This window comes from Gadus chalcogrammus, chromosome 6, assembly GCF_026213295.1.
Source record: "Gadus chalcogrammus isolate NIFS_2021 chromosome 6, NIFS_Gcha_1.0, whole genome shotgun sequence".
Taxonomy (NCBI): Eukaryota; Metazoa; Chordata; class Actinopteri; order Gadiformes; family Gadidae; genus Gadus; species Gadus chalcogrammus.
In genome coordinates this window covers 15,950,244-15,969,218 of record NC_079417.1, presented here as the reverse complement: position 1 = coordinate 15,969,218, position 18,975 = coordinate 15,950,244, and the positions used below count along the sequence as shown (strand labels likewise).

Sequence of the window (18,975 nt, the reverse complement as noted above, 5' to 3'; positions counted from 1 at the left end):
CTGGTTTAAGCAGCATCACTTTGCCCGAGTCAGACAGATTGGACTCTGGGTGAGGCTGCACACGTGTGGTGCATTGGGCGATCAATGCACACAGAATAACCATAACCAGCCGTCACCACACACACTCAAGGAGAGCTCTGACATGCCAGAACAGAACACCTGCTAATTAGTTAATCTATTGTCCAAACACATTTATTAACGATATCAATATGTTTTTCAGTACAACATATTCACGTTGGCATTCATGCTTAGGGTGGTTGCTGGTCCGTATTATTATTGTTGATTATCCGTACCTCTTAAAGAGATATGGGGCCTGGTTGGGTCGGAACAAAAATGCAAACCAATCCCATGGACGGCCCACCGACATGGTCAAGGAAAGTTTGGCCAGAGTTGTGAATATGACCTTTATTTCTGACATGTTTTTTTTATTATATTCATTTTATGTTGTATATTGTTTTTTCAGTTTTTTTTTTGGGGGGGGGTGTTGAATTAATTTCTTGTTTAGCATCAGAACATGGAAATACATGTTTTAAAATACTTGACAATTCCCTCAGCCTTGTGTCCCTAAAATCCCTGCCCTGCCTGGCTTAGAATTCCTGGGCAGCCTGCTGTTCATGGCACCCCACATGCCCTGGGTAAGTCCTGGGAGATGAGAATAACTTTAACCCTGAAGCCATGACCCGTCACAGGACAGTGGTCACGCTCTGTTTCCCGGTGGTGATATTCAAACACACCTTTGCGGTTAGGAAGTGGGGGTGGCTTCTTCCTCATTGTGGTGGTTGTGAAAGTTCTAAGATCAGAAAGAAAAATGTAAAGACGTCAATTTGGAGACAGCTTGACGTCTTAAAAGGGAAATGCCTAACTTTTTGGTAAATCTTACGGTTTCAGTTCAGTTTAGTCCTACGTCTGTTAACACATGGTCAATGGTAAAATGAAGCGTGAAGAAAAACAGGTCAACTCAGCAGGAAGAGTACTAGCCCCCAAAACTGCTTATGTCATATAAAGATATAATAAGAAATGACAGTGCAAGTATTCATTGATGTTGCTATTGGCTGCGGCCTAAAACCTCAGCCAGTCAGTCGTCTTGAAGCAGTCCGATAAGACCTCTCAGCCTATTGGTTCCATTTATAAATTTCCGTGGAAACTGGTTTAACCTATTTCAGTTTCTGCCTATTCAGGCAACAGTAAGATGGAGCAGTGGTCTTCCGCCTAAAAGCAGGGTGAGCTCTAGGGTTCATATCATAATAATAATAATAATGCATTTTATTTAGAAAAGTGCCTTTCAGGTCACTCAAGGACACTGTACATCACACACAATAAAACACACAATGAAATATACAAAAAACGTGATAAAATAGACATAGAAAGGACAACATAATAAGTTAAAATACATAGGGCAGAATGGCAGGAAGCATGGAGGTTAGAGAGAGTAGGCAGTCCGAAACAGGTGGGTTTTTAGTTGTGCTTTGAAAATGGGGAGAGTCACAGTTTCGGAGGTCGGGTGGTAGAGAGTTCCATGTCTGAATAGGGTGGTAGCAGTGTCTGAATGGGGCAGTAGCAGTCTCTGAATGGGGCAGTAGCAGTGTCTGAATGGGGCAGTAGCAGTGTCTGAATCGGGCAGTAGCAGTGTCTGAATGGGGCAGTAGCAGTGTCTGAATGGGCCAGTAGCAGTCTCTGAATGAGGCAGTAGCAGTCTCTGAATAGGGCAGTAGCAGTGTCGGAATGGGGCAGTAGCATTCTCATAATGAGGCAGTAGTAGTCTCTGCAGTTGCAGTGTCTGAATGGGTCAGGAGCAGTGTCTGAATGGGTCAGTAGCAGTGTCTGAATGGGTCAGTAGTAGTGTCTGAATGGGTCAGTAGAAGTGTCTGAATGGGTCAGTAGTAGTGTCTGAATGGGTCAGTAGTAGTGTCTGAATGGGTCAGTAGCAGTGTCTGAATGGGTCAGTAGCAGTGTCTGAATGGGACAGTAGTAGTGTCTGAATGGGTCAGTAGTAGTGTCTGAATGGGTCAGTAGCAGTGTCTGAATGGGACAGTAGCAGTCTCTGAATGGGGCAGTATCAGTGTCTTAATGGGGCAGTAGCAGTGTCTGAATGGGGCAGTCTTTGAATGGGGCAGTAGTGTCCAAATGGGGTGAGGGGTAAAGCAACAGTCCTGGGCCTTTTCTTCTCTAAACAGGAATTTAAATACATCTCCTTAAAGAACAAAATCTTCCTTTTTATCGCTTTACAATGCTAAACATGTGAATGGACGCTGGAATCGCTCAAGAAAAATGATTACTTGAAGGTGACAAACTGTCCCAATGTGATGGTAATTAATCATCTTGCCAAAGAGGAAAATGAGAACAGGCTCTGATGTGGTTCCTAATTACAACATAGAATTTGTTTCCTCTGCCATCAGCGTGATTAATTGTTTTACTCCAGACGCCCTTCCCAAGTGGGAGCTCCCTGTTGCCTGGGGTGCACCAGAAGCAGATAAGAATCATGGTAAAGGTGCCAGCAGTTTAGAATCCAATCACTGAAAATGAGTTGCAATCTTCTGGACAGATGGACACCCCACAGTAATATGGCAGTCATGGCTGTCAAAGTCCCATCTCAACAATGCAAGTCAACCACTGGACTCTACTTAAGATTCATGTGGCCCTCCTTGTTGTCAAATTAAGTTATTCATTATTGTTTAATTATAATCTTAAAAATGTTAAGACTCCATATCAGAGCCTCCAAGCTCTTGCTAGGAAAATGTCATTGATTGATTTCTATATCAGCTGCCTACCCCAACAAAAACAGCAGGGCCTGTAGAACCTGATAATGTTATAAATTCCCGATAATGTAATAACCCCGATAATCTAATAAAAATCTGCACTTGAGTCCATGAAAATTTAATAAAACCTGATAATGTAATAACTTACCCGATAATGTAATAAAGTGCATTTCCCAATAATGTAATAAAGTATTACATTAATGGGAGGTTACTACATTATCAGGTTAGCCTTTATTTTATGTCCTGATAATGTAATAATTCCCCAATATTGTAATAATTTAACAGCAGACCACCCATTATTTGGGTTCAAGTGGTGAGACTGTGTAGGCAACACTAGCTCAAGAGGTCTAGCGCCACCAACTATCAAGTTGTCAAAGTTGAATGTTTATTAACTTTTGACCCATTCATCCGTTTTTCACAAACGATGTATCACTGGAAGCCTTGGGCCGATCCGAGCTTAATGCATCATTAATGGGTTTTTTCCCGCCATATTGGATTTTCCGCCATCTTTGATTTGATCAAAAACCTGAAAAAGGCCTCTCGTCACAAATTTTGTTTAATCTTCTTGAAATTTGGCCCAGATGACCTTCAGACCATGAGCCAGCATGCATTCAACATCTTTTTGAAATTCAAAGGCGCTTGGCTGTGACAGCCAATCAAACTTGACGGTGAGGTTGCCAAACAGGAAGTTAGCCCATTTCTCAGCAACCCTTTAACATATCTTAAAGGGTAATTCCGGTGTAAAATGGATTTGGGATATGTTTTGTATGATAACGAGTTGAAACGTTCATTTTGGGGCACAAAAACCGCGTATAGACGCATTCTTCAGTTGGCTGTTTTTAGCTGATTCTATCAAAACGCTATAAACTTGGAATGAAGGGGGCAGTGGTTATGGTAAAAACTAAATCGCTATTTTAAACCACTTAAAAGGCTAGAAGTAGCTCGACACTTCTCTGGTAGTATAATAAGGGTATTAACATATAAAACGAGGTATTGAGAACTTTGTAAGTGTACAGATTGTTTATTAAAAATTACATTTTATACACACAATACCATCAGTAGATCATCCGTCAACGCCATTTTGTTTCCAAGACTCGATAGGTAGATTGACGAACACAGAGATTGTGACAGCCGTCAGCAACACGCAAGCTCTGTGTTCGCCAACCTACTTATCGAGTCTTAAAAACAAAATGGCGTAGACGGATGATCTACTGATGGTATTGTGTGTATAAAATGTTCTTTTTAATAAACAATTTGTACACTTAAAAAGTTCTCAATGCCTCGTTTTATATGTAAAGACCCTTATTATACTACCAAAGAAGTGTCGGGCTACTTTTAGCCTTTTAAATGGTTTAAAATAGTGATTTAGTTTTTACCATAACCACTGCCCCCATTGTTCCAAGTTTATAGCGTTTTGATAGAATCGGCTAAAAACAGCCAACTGAAGAAAGCGTCTATATGCTGTTTTTGTGCTCTAAAACGAACGTTTCAACTTGTTATCATACAAAACGTATCCCAAATCCATTTTACAACGGAATTACCCTTTAACCAAACTTGGTATATAGAGTCATGACATCATCCTGGGAACACCCAAACAATTTGGTGACCTTTGACATCTAGGGGGCGATGCAATATTGAAAATGTGTAGTCAAAAATCTTCACATAAGTGAATTTGCAAACTTATTTTTCAATGTCTGGTGATATTGCCAGACCTCTCCAAATAGCTCCAAAACTATTTTGCACATCAGAATTTGGCTGCCATTCTGATCTTTGAGCACCCTGGTGTCTAACTTAAACTCTTATTGACATTAAACCTGCTTAGAACCTAGGAAAAAAACCTGGTCTCAACCAGCCTTGGTGCCATCCACTATACATGCCCCTTTATCATTGCTTGCAGCTATTATACGTTTTCGGAATGGATTATGAGATGGTCAGATCCAGAGTTCACTTCAAATTCATGTGTTGGACTTGATTCAATGCGTCTTCTAGATGTGATCCAGTGGGACTCCTCCTCCTGAATGCCGCTAATATATTGACTAATTTGGCCATCTAAGCTGACATAATGATCTCCATGACCCTCGGCTATATGACCAACTACTAAAGTGGGCAAGTCCTCACAATATTCTCCAAATGGTGAGACAACTGAGGAAGCATCCACACCTAGAGTAGAAACAACCAAAAACTGAACTTGGAAAATTTGAGCAGCTCGCTGGAGAGTGATGATGTGATCTCCATAAGTTCCCAACTCATCCATGCCATTAATGTAGTCATCCCAGTTTTGATCATTAACAAAATTTAACAAAGGTGTGCCGTCAAGACCAAAAGGATTTGCCACCAAATCAGATACAATTTCCTGTCTAAGAGTGGTGGATGAGCGAAATATTCCCAAGCTTGCTAACTGGTCAGCCATAGCTGAAAACTGACAATTGCCATCTGGCAGAGGATCAAAAGCTACTGTCATTTCAGAAGAAACAAATGAGTGAAGCAGATTATTTTCGCATTAGCTGACTGATTAAGTGTTTTCCTATTTTTTTCGTTACTACGGGTGACACTAGTTAGATTGGCTACTGAAAACCATTTCTGCTCAGGGATGAACGGGCCAAAAGTTAATTAACATTCAACTTTGATCTGTTGGTGGCGCTAGAGCTCTTGAGCTAGTGTTGCCTACACAGTATCACCACTTGAACCCAAGTAATGGGTGGTCTGCTGTTAAATTATTACAATATTGGGGAATTATTACATTATCAGGACTTGCGAAATTAAGGCTAACCTGATAATGTAATAACCTCCCATTAATGTAATACTTTATTACATTATTGGTTAAAAGTGTATTACATTATTGGGAAATGCACTTTATTACATTATCGGGAAGTTATTCCATTATCAGGTTCTACAGGGCCTAACATGAATAATATATACCTATAAAGTGAGATCATCTCTGTATGAATATCCTTTGCATATCTGTAGAACTGTTCATCTGATCTATTTCACACTTGGCATGTGCTTTGCGATGAAGTGTAGTGTAGAGGTGGAGAACTGCAATAGTGATACAAAAGCACCCAAATGTGTCTAACTAAATAAATGTTAGTCGGGGACAAGATCTCCAGAGGTATATGGAAATGTATTTTGTGCATTGCCTTCAATGCATCAAATCCCATAACTTGATTATAATCTGACAAATACAGCACACCCCTGTCCACAATTAATTGGCTGTATTGTGTGCTTTGATTGATAACCATTCAGCTAGTACAACTATCTGAATACTACATCTTGGAAACAATCAATGATAAAGATTCCAGAGAAAATAAATAAAGCTGAAACAAGTCATCCATCGAAATGTCATTTATTACTGTCAGATTAATACTGGAATCAACTAGAAAAACAAAATGTTGACTTTTGTCGAATTCAATATATTTCTTACAATTATGAATGGCTTTACTTTATTTTGTTTACAAAAGACAAGAAATGATCTGTGAAAACACAGCATAAATTACAAGAAAATAACATTCACATTAGCTGTTAAATAGTTATTCCATAAGCATGCGTTACCATACATACATAAGTGACGACACAATTTTGGATTAAAAATGTCCCAAAATAAAAAACATCTTAAAACGAGGCCTGCTTGAAAATGGAAACGGATGAGCTGCCTGCTTTGAAGACCTGTCAATCATCACAGATGAATTTATGTTGCCTTCTACGCACTTATGAAGTGTAAGTATAATTCAAGATTTTGAAATAGCTCTTCAATGCAAGGCTATTTTTTAGGTGGATGGCTCTCTGAGTGGGTTGTAATCCAACACTGAAATGGATGGCGCTCCGTTTATTGATGCTGTTGCGATGTATTTTGGATGAGGGGTCCCACATGGGAATTATCTAGGTCCACCGGTTCTCTTCGTTCTCAACAGACTCATATAGGAAGAAGTTCTGGAGGACTTTCTCCATAGCAGTACTTTGCCTGAGGGTTTCGGTAGGTGTTTTCATGTTGAACACTCTGCAACACAGAAGGACACATATACTGTTATCTTTGTTCCAGTATCCATTACTAAAAGGGACACCCAATTTAAACGGCTTCTATATTTGAATGTCCTGAATGTAAAAGGTCTGTTTTCCCTCATAGCAGCGGGCAGGTACGGTCAAACATGCTTTGATGAACACTACACTGTGGAGTATAAAAAACTGAGGACAAACAATCTAAGTTTGCAGACTTTAACTTTATCCCAATACTCATAGTCTTAGTTATTTCAAGGTTTTCCTCTTCTCTGAAACCCAAATTATGTGCGACATAAATAAGGACTATAATACATTGTTTCACAAAGCACGAATGGATGGATGCTGTGTTTTTCAAAGCCTGGGTTCAAATAGGACTCCAGTCTATTTTTGACGCATAAATTAAAAATAAAAAAAGGTTTTGCGTCCAACATGTCGTCTTACGTTGGGCTTCACCCCGTGATACGTACTTGTGAGGAGGTCCGACACTTAGCCAAGCACAGCTCAAAGTGGTCCTCGACCGCAGTGAAGAGATTCTGAAAGCCCTCTGCAGCTCGGTTCAGGAAACGCTCGAGGAGTGGTTGCTAAAAACAAAAGGATAAAAGCGGGAATATGAGCATCTCAGACCAGATTTCAATTCATTTTTAATTTCTGATGTTCATTCCTCTGCAACAAATCATGCTTCTCAACCTCTTATCCCAGTCATCAATAATCAATTATTTCCAGCATGAACCTCAAAAGATATGCAAAAGGAAAGCCACACCACAGTGTGATACTGCAGATCAAGTGAAAGCGGCTGCTTCAGCAGTTCTGGTATGGTCACCTTGTCGGGCTGCAGGCAGCAGGACACACAGTACTCGTAGATGTCGCAGCAGCCGTTGGCCAAGCAGCTCTTGCAGATGTACTGCCTGGAGCTCGGAGCGTTGACATTACAGCAGCCGTTAACCAGCAGGTCCTTCCTCTCGCACACGTAGCCTGCAGCACAGGACGCCAGACAGATAATCATCAGCCAATACAATCCGGACCGGTAACGCATCTACGGCGTGGGTCTTGGTGGGGTATTCTTCTGCACATTTGTCCAGCAGTCGGTTATGCCATGGTTATTATTGCGAAAATTATTGAAAAGTCCACTAACAGTGCCTAATTCAGTGACGTCTAGTGATGTTGTAGAAACAACATATATGCAAACCTTCTAAACTAATCCATCATAAATTAACTGTGAAAAGTGGCAGAAGAAACAGTCTTGATGAGTAGTTTTGAACCGTACATGATAATCAAAACGTTTGTCTCACACACACACACACACACACACACACACACACACACACACACACACACACACTTATAGCTGATGTGTTAGGGGGGCCTTGCTACTTTTCAACCTCTGGATGGAGCATGATCTTTGCACAGCGCTACTTAGTGGTGCCCTGCTGGTGTGAATGTGCTTACCAAGCTCGTCTGTCAGCAGGGCTTTGCCCTGGATGGAGTTCCGACATTGGGTCATCTGACGGCTGCTGTTACCCAAGTTGAAACGAATCTTCCAGGGGATGCGGTGGTCCAAGTCTCTCACTTCCAAGAGGGTGCGGTCTCGAATGGTTCTCTCTTCCTGCAAAATACAGAGAAAAATAAAGATGTAGACCTTTTTATGCATTTATTTTGTTTACGTTTAACCTATATAACATATATAAGTGCTGTACCTGTTTGAGGGTACTGGTGATGAAGTAAATTAGGGACAATCCAAACACCACTCCGAGGACCCAGCGTCTCCTTAGCAGCCGGCGGAGCACCATCATGACATGGCCCTGGCAAGAGGTGCCAGGAGCAGGGAAAACTGTACTACTTGGGGCCCTATACGAGGATCTATATTGTGAACCCCAAATATTCCTGTATGACCAAGTTAGGCAAGTGGAACTTGGACTCGCTCCACACCTAGGACGATACTTTCTACTCTCCAAGCGACGTCAGCTAACCCATGTTAAATTTGAGAAGCTAAACAACACAACTAGGATGTAATCTAAGTATCGTAACGATCCCTCATCAGACCCCCAAGAAGATGTCGGACGACAGCTGCTTTGTTAGCCAGCTAGCTGTGATTAGTAAGCACCACCTAGCTCCTCTTAGGGGGCTGAAGGCGTCAAACACAAACTACAAACTAAATTATATTCTAAATACGAGTCCGTGTTGTTACAACTCCCAGCATAACGCAGGTTAAACTCTCAAGGACGCGGTACACATCAGGCCGTTACGGTCTATCGTTACTTTGGACGTGCCATCACAACAAACTATACCAACGCGGAAATTGTGGTGTGAGAGGAGGACACCGATTGGTTGAAGACATGTGGGAGGCGTGTCGTCATGTAAACGTTATCGTCCTACAGGAAAACGAGCCCGTCGTTTATTTCTCTGAAGACGAAACACTTTTCTTAGCTTAATAAAATATATCAAGAAAGACCTAGGTAACGTATGAAACGTGTGAATTGAGCGTCAATGCATTCATTTTTGGCTAGCTGAAACACCCGTTTCATTAATGTTTACGTTGCGGTGTATTTTGCACTAAATTGGACAAAGCATAAACGAGGATGTTGCCTTACAGGCCTTACCAACAGCTTCTCCATCTTCCTCAGCACTGGCTCATGGGTTGATGAGCGGCATGTCATGCAGAGAAGACACAGCAGCAACACGGATGGCATGCCCGGTGAAAGGTGGGGACGGTCTTAGCAGGCTATCTATGTGCAGGTGTTATCTCTCAATGTGATCCTATTTTATAGACCTGAGTGCAGATGCACCAGCAATATCAAGTATGTGTCGCAAATTAAAATTAAATGAAGCCTTTCCTTATTTTAGGGCCACTTTTTTATAGGTTATACAGAATAATATGCCGGTATAGCATTATATGTACCAACATCAGGATCAGTCCTTTCCCAGGCATACAAAATGCAATTATTTTGTATCTCTCCCTTCTAATCCTACACAGGAGCCGTAGCCAAACCCTGGGATCAGAGAGCAGCCTGGACGAGGGTTGTGTGTTCGACTGTCTGAAGCCCGACTCCCCCGTCTCCCCCCAGCAGCTCTTCTCCGGTCTGGTGGGCGTCCCCACCAGCTCCGTGTCCGCCGCCCCCTTCCAGGCCGCCAGCCTAGTGCTGGGCTCCCCCCCGGACGTCTTCATCCAGATGACCACCTCCTCACGGGAGGACGGCGGCACCCCACATCGCTCTGACGGCGGCGGCTCTTACATGGTTCCTCGCCCGCCGCAGCCCCACCACTTCCACCACCACTTCCACCACCAGCAGCCGCTGCAGCACAGGACCTCGTCCCTGCTGCAGCAGGCCGCGGCGTCGGCCGGCCCTGAGAGGCATGGCTCGGGCCGGGAGGAGGGCCAGGCGGAGGAGCAGTCCACTCCTGCGCCGGCGCTTTCGGAGCTGAAGTCTGTGGTGACCTGGCTACAGAGGGGCTTCCCCTTCATCCTCATCTTGTTGGCTAAAGTCTGCTTCCAGCATAAGCTAGGTAGCTAGGCGTGGTCCCTAAGAGCCTTTTTGACAAAGAAATAATGTAATACCAACGAATGTACAAAATACAAATATGTAGCACGCTAGTTTAAGGTAGGGGGATTCTAAACATATGAAAGTTTCCAATTTCCTGTACATTTTGTAATGTTTTTTAGTTTCCTATACACTTATCGCGCATCCCTATGAAAATAACAACGAAAGCATTTCAGCTGATACTGGACAGTTCTCAAGTTCCATTGTGAGGTCTCATGTCAATTTAAACCATTTCCTCTTGCCAGGTATTGCTGTATGCGTGGGGATGGTCAGCACATTTGCCTTTGCCAATTCCAGATTCAAGCACCAGGTGTCATTACGGGTAATGTGTTAATCTCTTGCTCATTACCTGGAAACACCAAAATTGAAAAGTTGACTTAGGGTGCACTCACACTAGGCCATCTGGCCGTGGCCGCGTTGGCCGTTTTCACACCTAACCGTGCTCAACTGGCCCCATTGTTCTCTGGCCTGCACTCACACTAGGCCATCTGGCCGTGGCCGTTGGCTGTCGCAACTGTGGCCTGGCGGCCACCGTACGGTAGGCTCTTGTACATACGTCATCACGTCGTAACACGTCATCATAATAAAGTCTGCCGCAAGTCAGAGTTTTAACAACAATGGACAACAACACAGAGAACACATTTCACATGTTGCTGAGTCTGTTGCTTAGCGTCAGCCCAAATGGCTAACAGACACTCGACTTCTCTATGGGACCAACATGAACCAACAGTTGAACCGCTTGACGCCATGTTTACCGTTTAATGGGAAAGAATTCTCGTCGCCTTTATTATGTCCATGGTCGTCGCATGGACTATACGTCATCCAGCTCAAGTTGCGTAGCCGTGCGTGTGCGTGTGTCGGCTCATTAGCATCTGTACCATGGCGGCCCGTACCGTAGCAGCACACCTCTCCCAAGTTGGCCTGGCCTGGCCAGACTGGCCACACTCACACTGGCAGATTTGATCACGGTTAGGTGTGAAAACGGCCACGGCCAGATGGCCTAGTGTGAGTGCACCCTAAGTTGACTAAATAAAAAAATCATAATGTTTGATAAAAAGCTTCATGTTGCAATCAACATCCTGCCCAATTATCCCTCCAGGAGGAGCGCTCTGTGTTGGTTGCTCTGTGGATCATTGTGTTCTTGATGGGGAACATCGTGTATCTCTATTATACATTTGGTGAAGAGGAGCTGTACAACAGGTAACTTAACAGTTAAGGAGGAATTTGTGTATTTTTGCTATTTTGTGTTGGGGTTAGGGTTAGACTTTTGTCATTCATTCAGTAATTCATTTATTTTGGTGTGTATTTATTTGTTTGTCTATGTTTTCATTTCCATTTTTCATGAAGGGATTGCGTCTGTTTTTGCCATTTCATGTCCTGTGAGTATCACTGTATCTATGTTTTATTATTTATTTGCGTGAATCTGAATTTTGTTGTATATACATTTCAGAATAGTAATTATAATTTAGCTCTTTTTAATATAATTATTCTCAACAACTAACAATAAGCCCCCATGTATGTTTTTGTCTCCAGCCTCATCTTCGCTAAGCCCAACATCGACAGCTTTGACTTCTTCCATCTGATCTGGGTGGTGGGCATCACAGACTTTGTCCTCAAGTACTGCACCATCAGCCTGAAATGCTTCATCCTCTTCCTTCCCAGGATCTTCCTGGCCTTCAAGTCCCGAGTAGGTGTTCTCCACCTCTACAATCCCGTCTGCATTAATTTCACATGCATTCCGCTGTTCCAGAAGACCTTGGCAAACAAAAACCCAATGTTTGTGTTAATCTTACTTAAGAAGAAAAGCATTTTGAGAGGTCTTACTTTAACAATCTGAAATATTGTATCAGGCAATTCATTTCCTGATTTAAAAAAAAAAAAATCGGCAATAATTTCATCGCTTAATCATAAAGTATTTTGATGAAATCTTCCACTGGTTAACAGACTTGCGGGCCTTCCAGAACCCACCCACCAGACACTGTGTTCACCTTCCCCCAGGAGGTTTGTGGTGGTAACGTCATTGATCCCTCGAGCTGGACTATTACCTCTTTCCTCAGCACACACACACGCACACGGACACGCATACACACACATGTGCAAGCAAACACCCACACACAGACGAACATATGTGCACGCGCAGGGAGACCTATATATTGCCCATCCTTTTCCAGGTAGTGGCTAGATGAAGTCATGCATCAGCCTTTCCATTTCATTACCGCATCGGGCCACGAACTCACTAGTGCTGCAGAGTGCAGACGCAGTGTGAAGAAGAGATAGCCAATAGCACGGCAACCTAATCACAGATGACAACACCAGCCTTTGGTGTTGTCATCTTGAACATATTAAATCACGTTGTTCCTCTAAAGTGCCGTGCCCATCCACACATGCTCTCCATGCAGCTATGCAGATGTGTGTTTTCAATTGTTATAGTTGGGCATTCATTTTTATCATCTTGTGTGCTCTAGATTTGTTGCTGAAATGTTCCTTTTCCACTCCACGGAAATTACGTATTAGTCGCCTGTGTAAAACCCCTAACCGCAGCACTTCCTCTGCAGAGAGGAAGCACAATATGGCCACAGGACACGTACAGTGTGTGGGCGTGCGTGATTGTCTGCATGCAGGGGAGAAGGAAAGGATCAAACCAAACGACAACACAAAGAACTGAATCCAGATAAGCAGGATGCTCCACAATTAAGTCTGGCTATGAAGCCTCTCCAGCTCCTTGGCTGGTGTCCAGGGTGGAAATGTGACAGCTACTTTTGCGTGGGTGTGATGGGCACTGTGGGATACCAGCCACAATAACCAAGATGAATTGCCCTCAAGCAAGCGGTCTGCGTCCTTCCCACCAACCTGTCTGCTTAGAGCTGCTTACCCACAGTCATTAATCTTTGTCAGCGCACATCCAGGAAGTCATTATCCATGCTGGGACGCCCGGGGGCCACCCGGGAGTTCCGTTTGTTTGGATTTGGGCATCGCTGGCTTTGTTGTTTGTTGTTCCAACGTCAACGCTCATCTGAAGTACTGTACGCCTGTGGAATGTTTTCAGAGGCTTAGTTGAAAAACGATATCTACTTAAGAGATGAGGGCTTTGGGCCTGGGATGGGGATTGGATGTGTGGTAGTAATTTGGGGAGGAGGGCATCTGAGGCCCTGCCGGGCTAGGCTTAACGTGGTGGCTACGAGGTAGCAGGTGGATTGTGCTGCTGCCAGTTTCCTGTGCAATGTGGTGCCTAGCCCTGGGTCCTGCAGCGACAGCGTGCCACTCTGAGCCTCTGCCAGGTTGGAAGGGGGGGGGGGGGCTCACTGTTTTAGGCTGTTAACGTCGCCGCACTGCACTTGACTAGATAGAGAGGTAGCTGCAAGAACTGGAGCTCTTCTTATGCTCTGACACTCTTTCTGTGCTCTGGCCTAGTCACAAAGTGAATAAAAGAAAGTGTTGGAGATGTGTTGAAATAGTTTTTCCCCTTAGGTGGTTTGAGTGTCTGTAACAGCAATGTGTACATAAGCAGCTTCTTATACAAGTTTATGTTTATTTGACTAATGCGTATTAGAGAACAACGAGTAGGATACATTTAATGACCATCTAATTAGTGCATTTTAGGCATCAACCGCCATGCAATGTGTGTTAAAATAAAATATGAAGATAAAAGAAAAAAGGGAATGCTGCTAAGCAAGCTTGTAGTGAAGTGATTCTGACATGTTTGTGTGTGTTGTGTGTCTGTGTGTCTCTCTCTGTCTCTCTGTGTGTGTGTGTCTCCAAGGGAAAGTTCTATCTGTTGGTGGAGGAGCTGAGCCAGCTGTTCCGGGCCCTGCTGCCCATCCAGCTGTGGTACAAGTACATCATGGGAGAAGACCCCTCCTCTAGCTACATGCTAGGGGCCATGCTCATCATCATCTACAGCCTGTGCAAGGTAAACCAAACTGAACAACAGGTCCTGCACAAATGTTAACCGATCTGGTAACGCCTCCCCTGGCTTCACTTAACCAATCCTTTGTCAAAAGGACTTTATTGTATAGATTCTGCCAAAGAGCTTTAAACATGTTGGAGAGCTTCAAACACAGAGCACACAGATCACTGTGTGATCTGGGTGATACAGGTATATTCACGTTGTTTGGACTACGAACTCTGCAACGGTTGACGCAGATTCCAAAGGAAATATACTGTACATATCGAGCGGGACAAGATTTTGCGTTTTCTCTTAGTTGTTAAAGCTAAACATCTATTATGTGAGACTGTCTGTGAGTGGATGCACACTTATTACTTGCAATTATTGCAGATCATGTTATTTATTTCTGTTTGCTTTTATGTACTCTGTATTCGTACCCTCACAGATGTCACCACCCTTCTGTTTTCTTTGTATGTTTATATAATAATATTATAATGGTATTATTAATAAAAAATAAGTATTACACAAATTATACTACTTTTCTCCAATGCCGGTTCCTCAATGGCTGACCTTTATACACAGTGATGAAGCAATTGGTCCCTTTTTAATTTGAATCACAAGCCATTTTGAGTGACCAAGTAAAAAAATAACATGGAAAAGCCCTGCATTGCTTACCGTTACTGTCATCAATTTTTTAAAGTGTGTTCTACTAGCTATTCCAATGCTTGAAGAATTAGTCATTTAAATTGTATTGTCTTGATTGCAGTCCTTTGACATCTGTGGTCGACTGTCGTCCATTCGCAAGGCCTTGGTTATCCTCTGCAGTGCTCAGGTATGATTTCTTGTGTGACAAACCCAAATATTATAAATTTAAAAGTATTCCGAACCCTCAGATCCTCCTCCACTCTCACTCTGACTGTCCGACGATCCAAACTCAAAACCTTTGGTGGCTGAGCCTTCTCACGAACAGCACCCCGACTCTGGAACTCTCTCCCCCAACCTGTCTTCCTCCCTTCCCATATTCAAATCCCGTTTAAAAACGTATCTCTTTTCCCAAGCCTATGACCTCCCCTACCCATAACCACCCTTATCCCTATCCCTATCTATTATCACACTCCACCTTGCTTCTGTTCTCTGTTGTGCTGTCTACCGCTTGTCCCCCCTGATTGTCATCTCCCTCTTCGTGTTTTATTTTGTAAGCGTCTTTGGGTCATTGAAAAGCGCTATAGAAAATGAATGAATTATTGTTATTACTATTATTCATATTTGGTCATCTTTTTACAATTCAAAATACTGCAGCCAAACTGGGCATTTGTTGGCCAAAATCTTGATAAGAAAAGGTGTGATCTTGACCATCCATTTAGAAAAGGTGTGACTTCAAGAAAGTACCAAGACGCATGTTGTGAAGACATAACCCATACTATTTACTAGTTATATATATATTATTTTATTTTATATCTTGTGTTTCTGCACCATCCCACCATCAACATTGTTTGTATCCCGTGAAAGCTTACTTGGCAAAAGAAAATCCAGATTCTGAAAATGTGTTTATCTGAGAATAATTACTGTTTGGTCTGTTTGGACTGGCATTTACTATTTATCTAAGGCAAACATACTCATTTTATTATATTTGTTCATTTGGTCTGTATGTTTGTAACTGTCTCCATGATCAACCACCCTCGATTCTGCATAAAGCAATCTGTCTTTCTAGGGTGGATAGAACAATAGGTATTCATATATATATATATATATATATATATATATATATATATATATATATATATATATATATATATATATTTCTCTTAACCCCTGCTAGAGTTTTGGTGTGCGGGCCAGCAGCCAGCAGTGTGGTGAGGCTGGGGACGTCTGTTCCATCTGTCAGAATGAGTTCACGGACCCCCTGGTGCTTCAGTGCCAGGTGAACACTTTTAACGTTATACCTGATTTAAAAAAGTAAAAACAATAAAGCAAATAGCAACAGCTACTATGCAACAATCCCATTAACTATAAAAAAAAAAGAATATTTATATTCTGGAAACTTTGTATTTTGAATGTGGATTTGTGTGTTTCTCCTCAGTTGGTAAATCCTAATGTGTTTCACCGCTGCCCGTCTCTGCAGCATGTTTTCTGTGAGGACTGCCTGTGTCTCTGGTTCGACCGGGAGAGATCCTGCCCCCTGTGTCGCTCCTCTGTCATCGAGAGCCTGCGCTGCTGGAAGGACGGCACGACATCAGCCCACTTCCAGATCTACTAGGGTTAGCTACTGCTTTAGCATGTGTACCTGAAAGATATACTAGGGTTAGCTACTGCTTTAGCATGCGTACCCTCCGGATCTACTACTGTTAACTACTGCTATAGCATGTGTACCCTCCAGAACTACTAGGGTTAACTACTGCTGTAGCAAGTTTACCCTCCAGACATACAAGGGTTAAACACTGCTTTAGCATGTTTACCCTCAAGATCTACTAGGGTTAACTACTGCTTAAGCATGTTTATCCTCCAGATCGACTAGGGTTAAACACTGCTTCATCCTCCATATACTTTCTGTAATTTAGCGTTGTCAATTGCACCTCAGATCTGAAGACTACTTTGCAATGAGGCTGTAAAATGAAGTCTGGACTCCCTTTGGTCACTAAAGATCCCACGGCGCTCTCTAACCCCGGGGTCCTGGCCTTATTCCCACCAAGGCTCTGTCCACATGGCGACCTATTCATCCCTGATCTCTTATTGGATGATTGCGTTCCTCACCTCTTCACTGTGAGAGCCAGTGTGTGGTGAGCATTCTGTTCACCTATGGGCTGCCGACTGCCGTGCAACAAACTAGTAGTGGAGGAGGTCGGATATCTCACACGAAGCGCGTTGTGTGCCTAAAAGCGCTATATAAATACAAGTTAAGTCTTCTTATTGTGGTTAACTACTGCTGTTCATCCTGCATATACTATCTGTATCTGTACATATTCATGCAATTTACGATCCTCAGCACAAGTTGGGTTGTGGGATCTAGACCCAACCCAAGGTACGTTTTACTTCTTGTTTGGAACAGTTTTGGTTATTTGTAATTAGTAGATATTATAGCAACAGTTTCTTCAAATAGTGCACTTCATGACCAAGCACACGTTGATCAAACGTATTTACAGACACAATAAAGAATGTATGTTAAGTATGAGTGTTTTGATGAATATTTAATAGAAAAGCATTTACAGAAATAAATTATCCCTTTAAAACCTCCAATTACCCTGTAAGGGTATAGAGTAATGAACATAACCCTGTTACTTATTTTTCATTTTACTAAATTTTCTTATGAAATATTTATGAAAGAGTATAAACACAACGTCGCACACATTTGGAGGAGAAGAAGAACATAATGAGTTTTTCCTCATGAACAAAACGTACAGAATATGCTTCTAATAATTATCTGTTCTATCACAATTGCACGTAAAATAATTAAGAAATTACAACAATCAAATGTCTTGCAACCAAATGAACACTCAATACTGTAAACAAAAACCCCAAGACACGTTCTGGCTGACTGCATATGTACATGAATTTTGTTTTATTTGCAGCGGGTCTACAATAAGTCGAGGGCAATGCAACACGACGACCTAATGCAGTCTGCTAAATGTGCATTAAGTGCTTTGAAAATAAATACAAATAATCGATAAATAAACACTTCATATACGATTCCCGATCAGACAAGCCCAGCCCAGCGAAGGTGTTATCGCCAGTCCATTCCGTGCAAGGATGTATTATACGATTATAGGTATTAGGTCAGTTAGTAGAGTTAAGTTTTCCCTTCCTTGCATCAGGGGAGGATGACATCATCGTGTTATGAAAGTGTCCTACAGAGCCAGTTTGCGAAGACGTCAGCAGCGTTGCTTGGCTTCAGTTGTCAACATCAGAGTTTATGCCGCAACATAGCAAACCGTTTTGATGAGCGAAATAATATGCATTCCTGTTTTCATAGAAAGAAAAAAAAAAAGACTTGCCGGCCTTTCCGACCTGTTTGCATCTTTTATAATAAGTTCAAATTGTTGGTAGCTTGGTTCCCCCTGCATGTCCTGAAGGCACCATCTAATGACAAAGATATAAGAAAAACATTGCAAAATAACCATTTTACGTAGGCCAAATTAGTCAGACACGTACATTCAATTATGCTTGACATCTGTCAACACCTAGTTGTAATGTGGCACACAAGAAAGAACATATGACACGCGACTACATTCACCTGGATTTACCTGTTGCTGGTGTTGCTGTCAGTCGACCTATTGCCCTACAGGTGGCGCCGTCGGACCAGAAGAACAAGGACAGCAAGGTGGACCGTTGTATAAATAAAGCTCTTAAAATGCCTGCTTTGTCTCTTTAGTTGTTCTTCTTGTCTGCATCGCTTGTTGTCCCCTGCAGCCCGTTGTTTCTCCAACTGATCCCCGATGGTCCTTAAACGGGACGCGAGAAGTTGTGTGGCAGAGCATGCTTCTGTTGTGGGACCTTGGCCAAATACTGAGTCGCCCAAGAGAGCCAAAGGCTGGTCCACAGGTAACCAACACATCTTGTCTCAAAGTCGATAGAGTTCTCCAGATGTCCCTGCTTTACTCCTTTAAACGCTCCCTCGTTGTCTGGCTCAAATCTGAACTGTGTTTGTATTTTCCTCACATGCTCTCTTCTGTCTAGCTATCTGCAACCCCCCCTCCCTCTCTCTCCCTCTCTCTCCCTCTCTCTCCCTCTCTCTCTCTCTCTCTCTCTCTCTCTCTCTCTCTCTCTCTCTCTCTCTCTCTCTCTCTCTCTCTCTCTCTCTCTCTCTCTC

The 18,975-nt window shown here is 42.7% G+C and overlaps 2 protein-coding genes across 5 annotated transcripts; one reads left to right on the top strand and one right to left on the bottom strand.

The window, feature by feature from the left end:
• Positions 1-5,982: 5,982 nt before the first annotated feature.
• Positions 5,983-9,115, bottom strand: spring1 (SREBF pathway regulator in golgi 1). The gene is made up of 5 exons (XM_056592844.1): positions 8,444-9,115; positions 8,196-8,352; positions 7,570-7,721; positions 7,217-7,330; positions 5,983-6,750 (listed from the first exon to the last, which is right to left on the bottom strand). The coding sequence occupies exons 1-5, from the start codon at positions 8,537-8,539 to the stop codon at positions 6,667-6,669; spliced, it is 603 nt and encodes a 200-aa protein (XP_056448819.1). The 5' UTR covers positions 8,540-9,115; the 3' UTR covers positions 5,983-6,666.
• rnft2 (ring finger protein, transmembrane 2) lies at positions 9,051-18,074 on the top strand. 4 transcript variants are annotated; one of them, XM_056592841.1, is made up of 12 exons: positions 9,051-9,202; positions 9,371-9,448; positions 9,721-10,250; positions 10,531-10,607; positions 11,385-11,485; positions 11,819-11,972; positions 12,230-12,286; positions 14,046-14,195; positions 14,938-15,003; positions 15,991-16,092; positions 16,294-16,429; positions 16,750-18,074. In XM_056592841.1, exons 2-11 carry the CDS (start codon positions 9,402-9,404, stop codon positions 16,426-16,428), a joined length of 1,419 nt encoding a protein of 472 aa, XP_056448816.1. In that variant the 5' UTR covers positions 9,051-9,202; positions 9,371-9,401; the 3' UTR covers position 16,429; positions 16,750-18,074. The 4 variants fall into 4 exon arrangements, with proteins under 4 accessions (XP_056448816.1, XP_056448815.1, XP_056448817.1 ...); XM_056592840.1 differs by having other exon boundaries at positions 9,340-9,448; positions 16,294-18,073; XM_056592842.1 differs by lacking the exon at positions 12,230-12,286 and having other exon boundaries at positions 16,294-18,072.
• Positions 18,075-18,975: the final 901 nt, after the last annotated feature.

Coding starts and splice junctions, on each gene's coding strand:
- spring1 (XM_056592844.1), bottom strand. CDS start 8,539: ATGATGGTGCTCCGCCGGCTGCTAAGGAGACGCTGGGTCCTCGGAGTG. Junction 7,331..7,569: donor GCTGCCTGCAGCCCGACAAG/GTGACCATACCA, acceptor TTTTGTTTTTAG/CAACCACTCCTCGAGCGTTT. Junction 6,751..7,216: donor AGTGTCGGACCTCCTCACAA/GTACGTATCACG, acceptor TCTGTGTTGCAG/AGTGTTCAACATGAAAACAC.
- rnft2 (XM_056592841.1), top strand. CDS start 9,402: ATGCAGAGAAGACACAGCAGCAACACGGATGGCATGCCCGGTGAAAG. Junction 12,287..14,045: donor TGTTCACCTTCCCCCAGGAG/GTTTGTGGTGGT, acceptor TGTGTCTCCAAG/GGAAAGTTCTATCTGTTGGT. Junction 14,196..14,937: donor TCATCTACAGCCTGTGCAAG/GTAAACCAAACT, acceptor TCTTGATTGCAG/TCCTTTGACATCTGTGGTCG.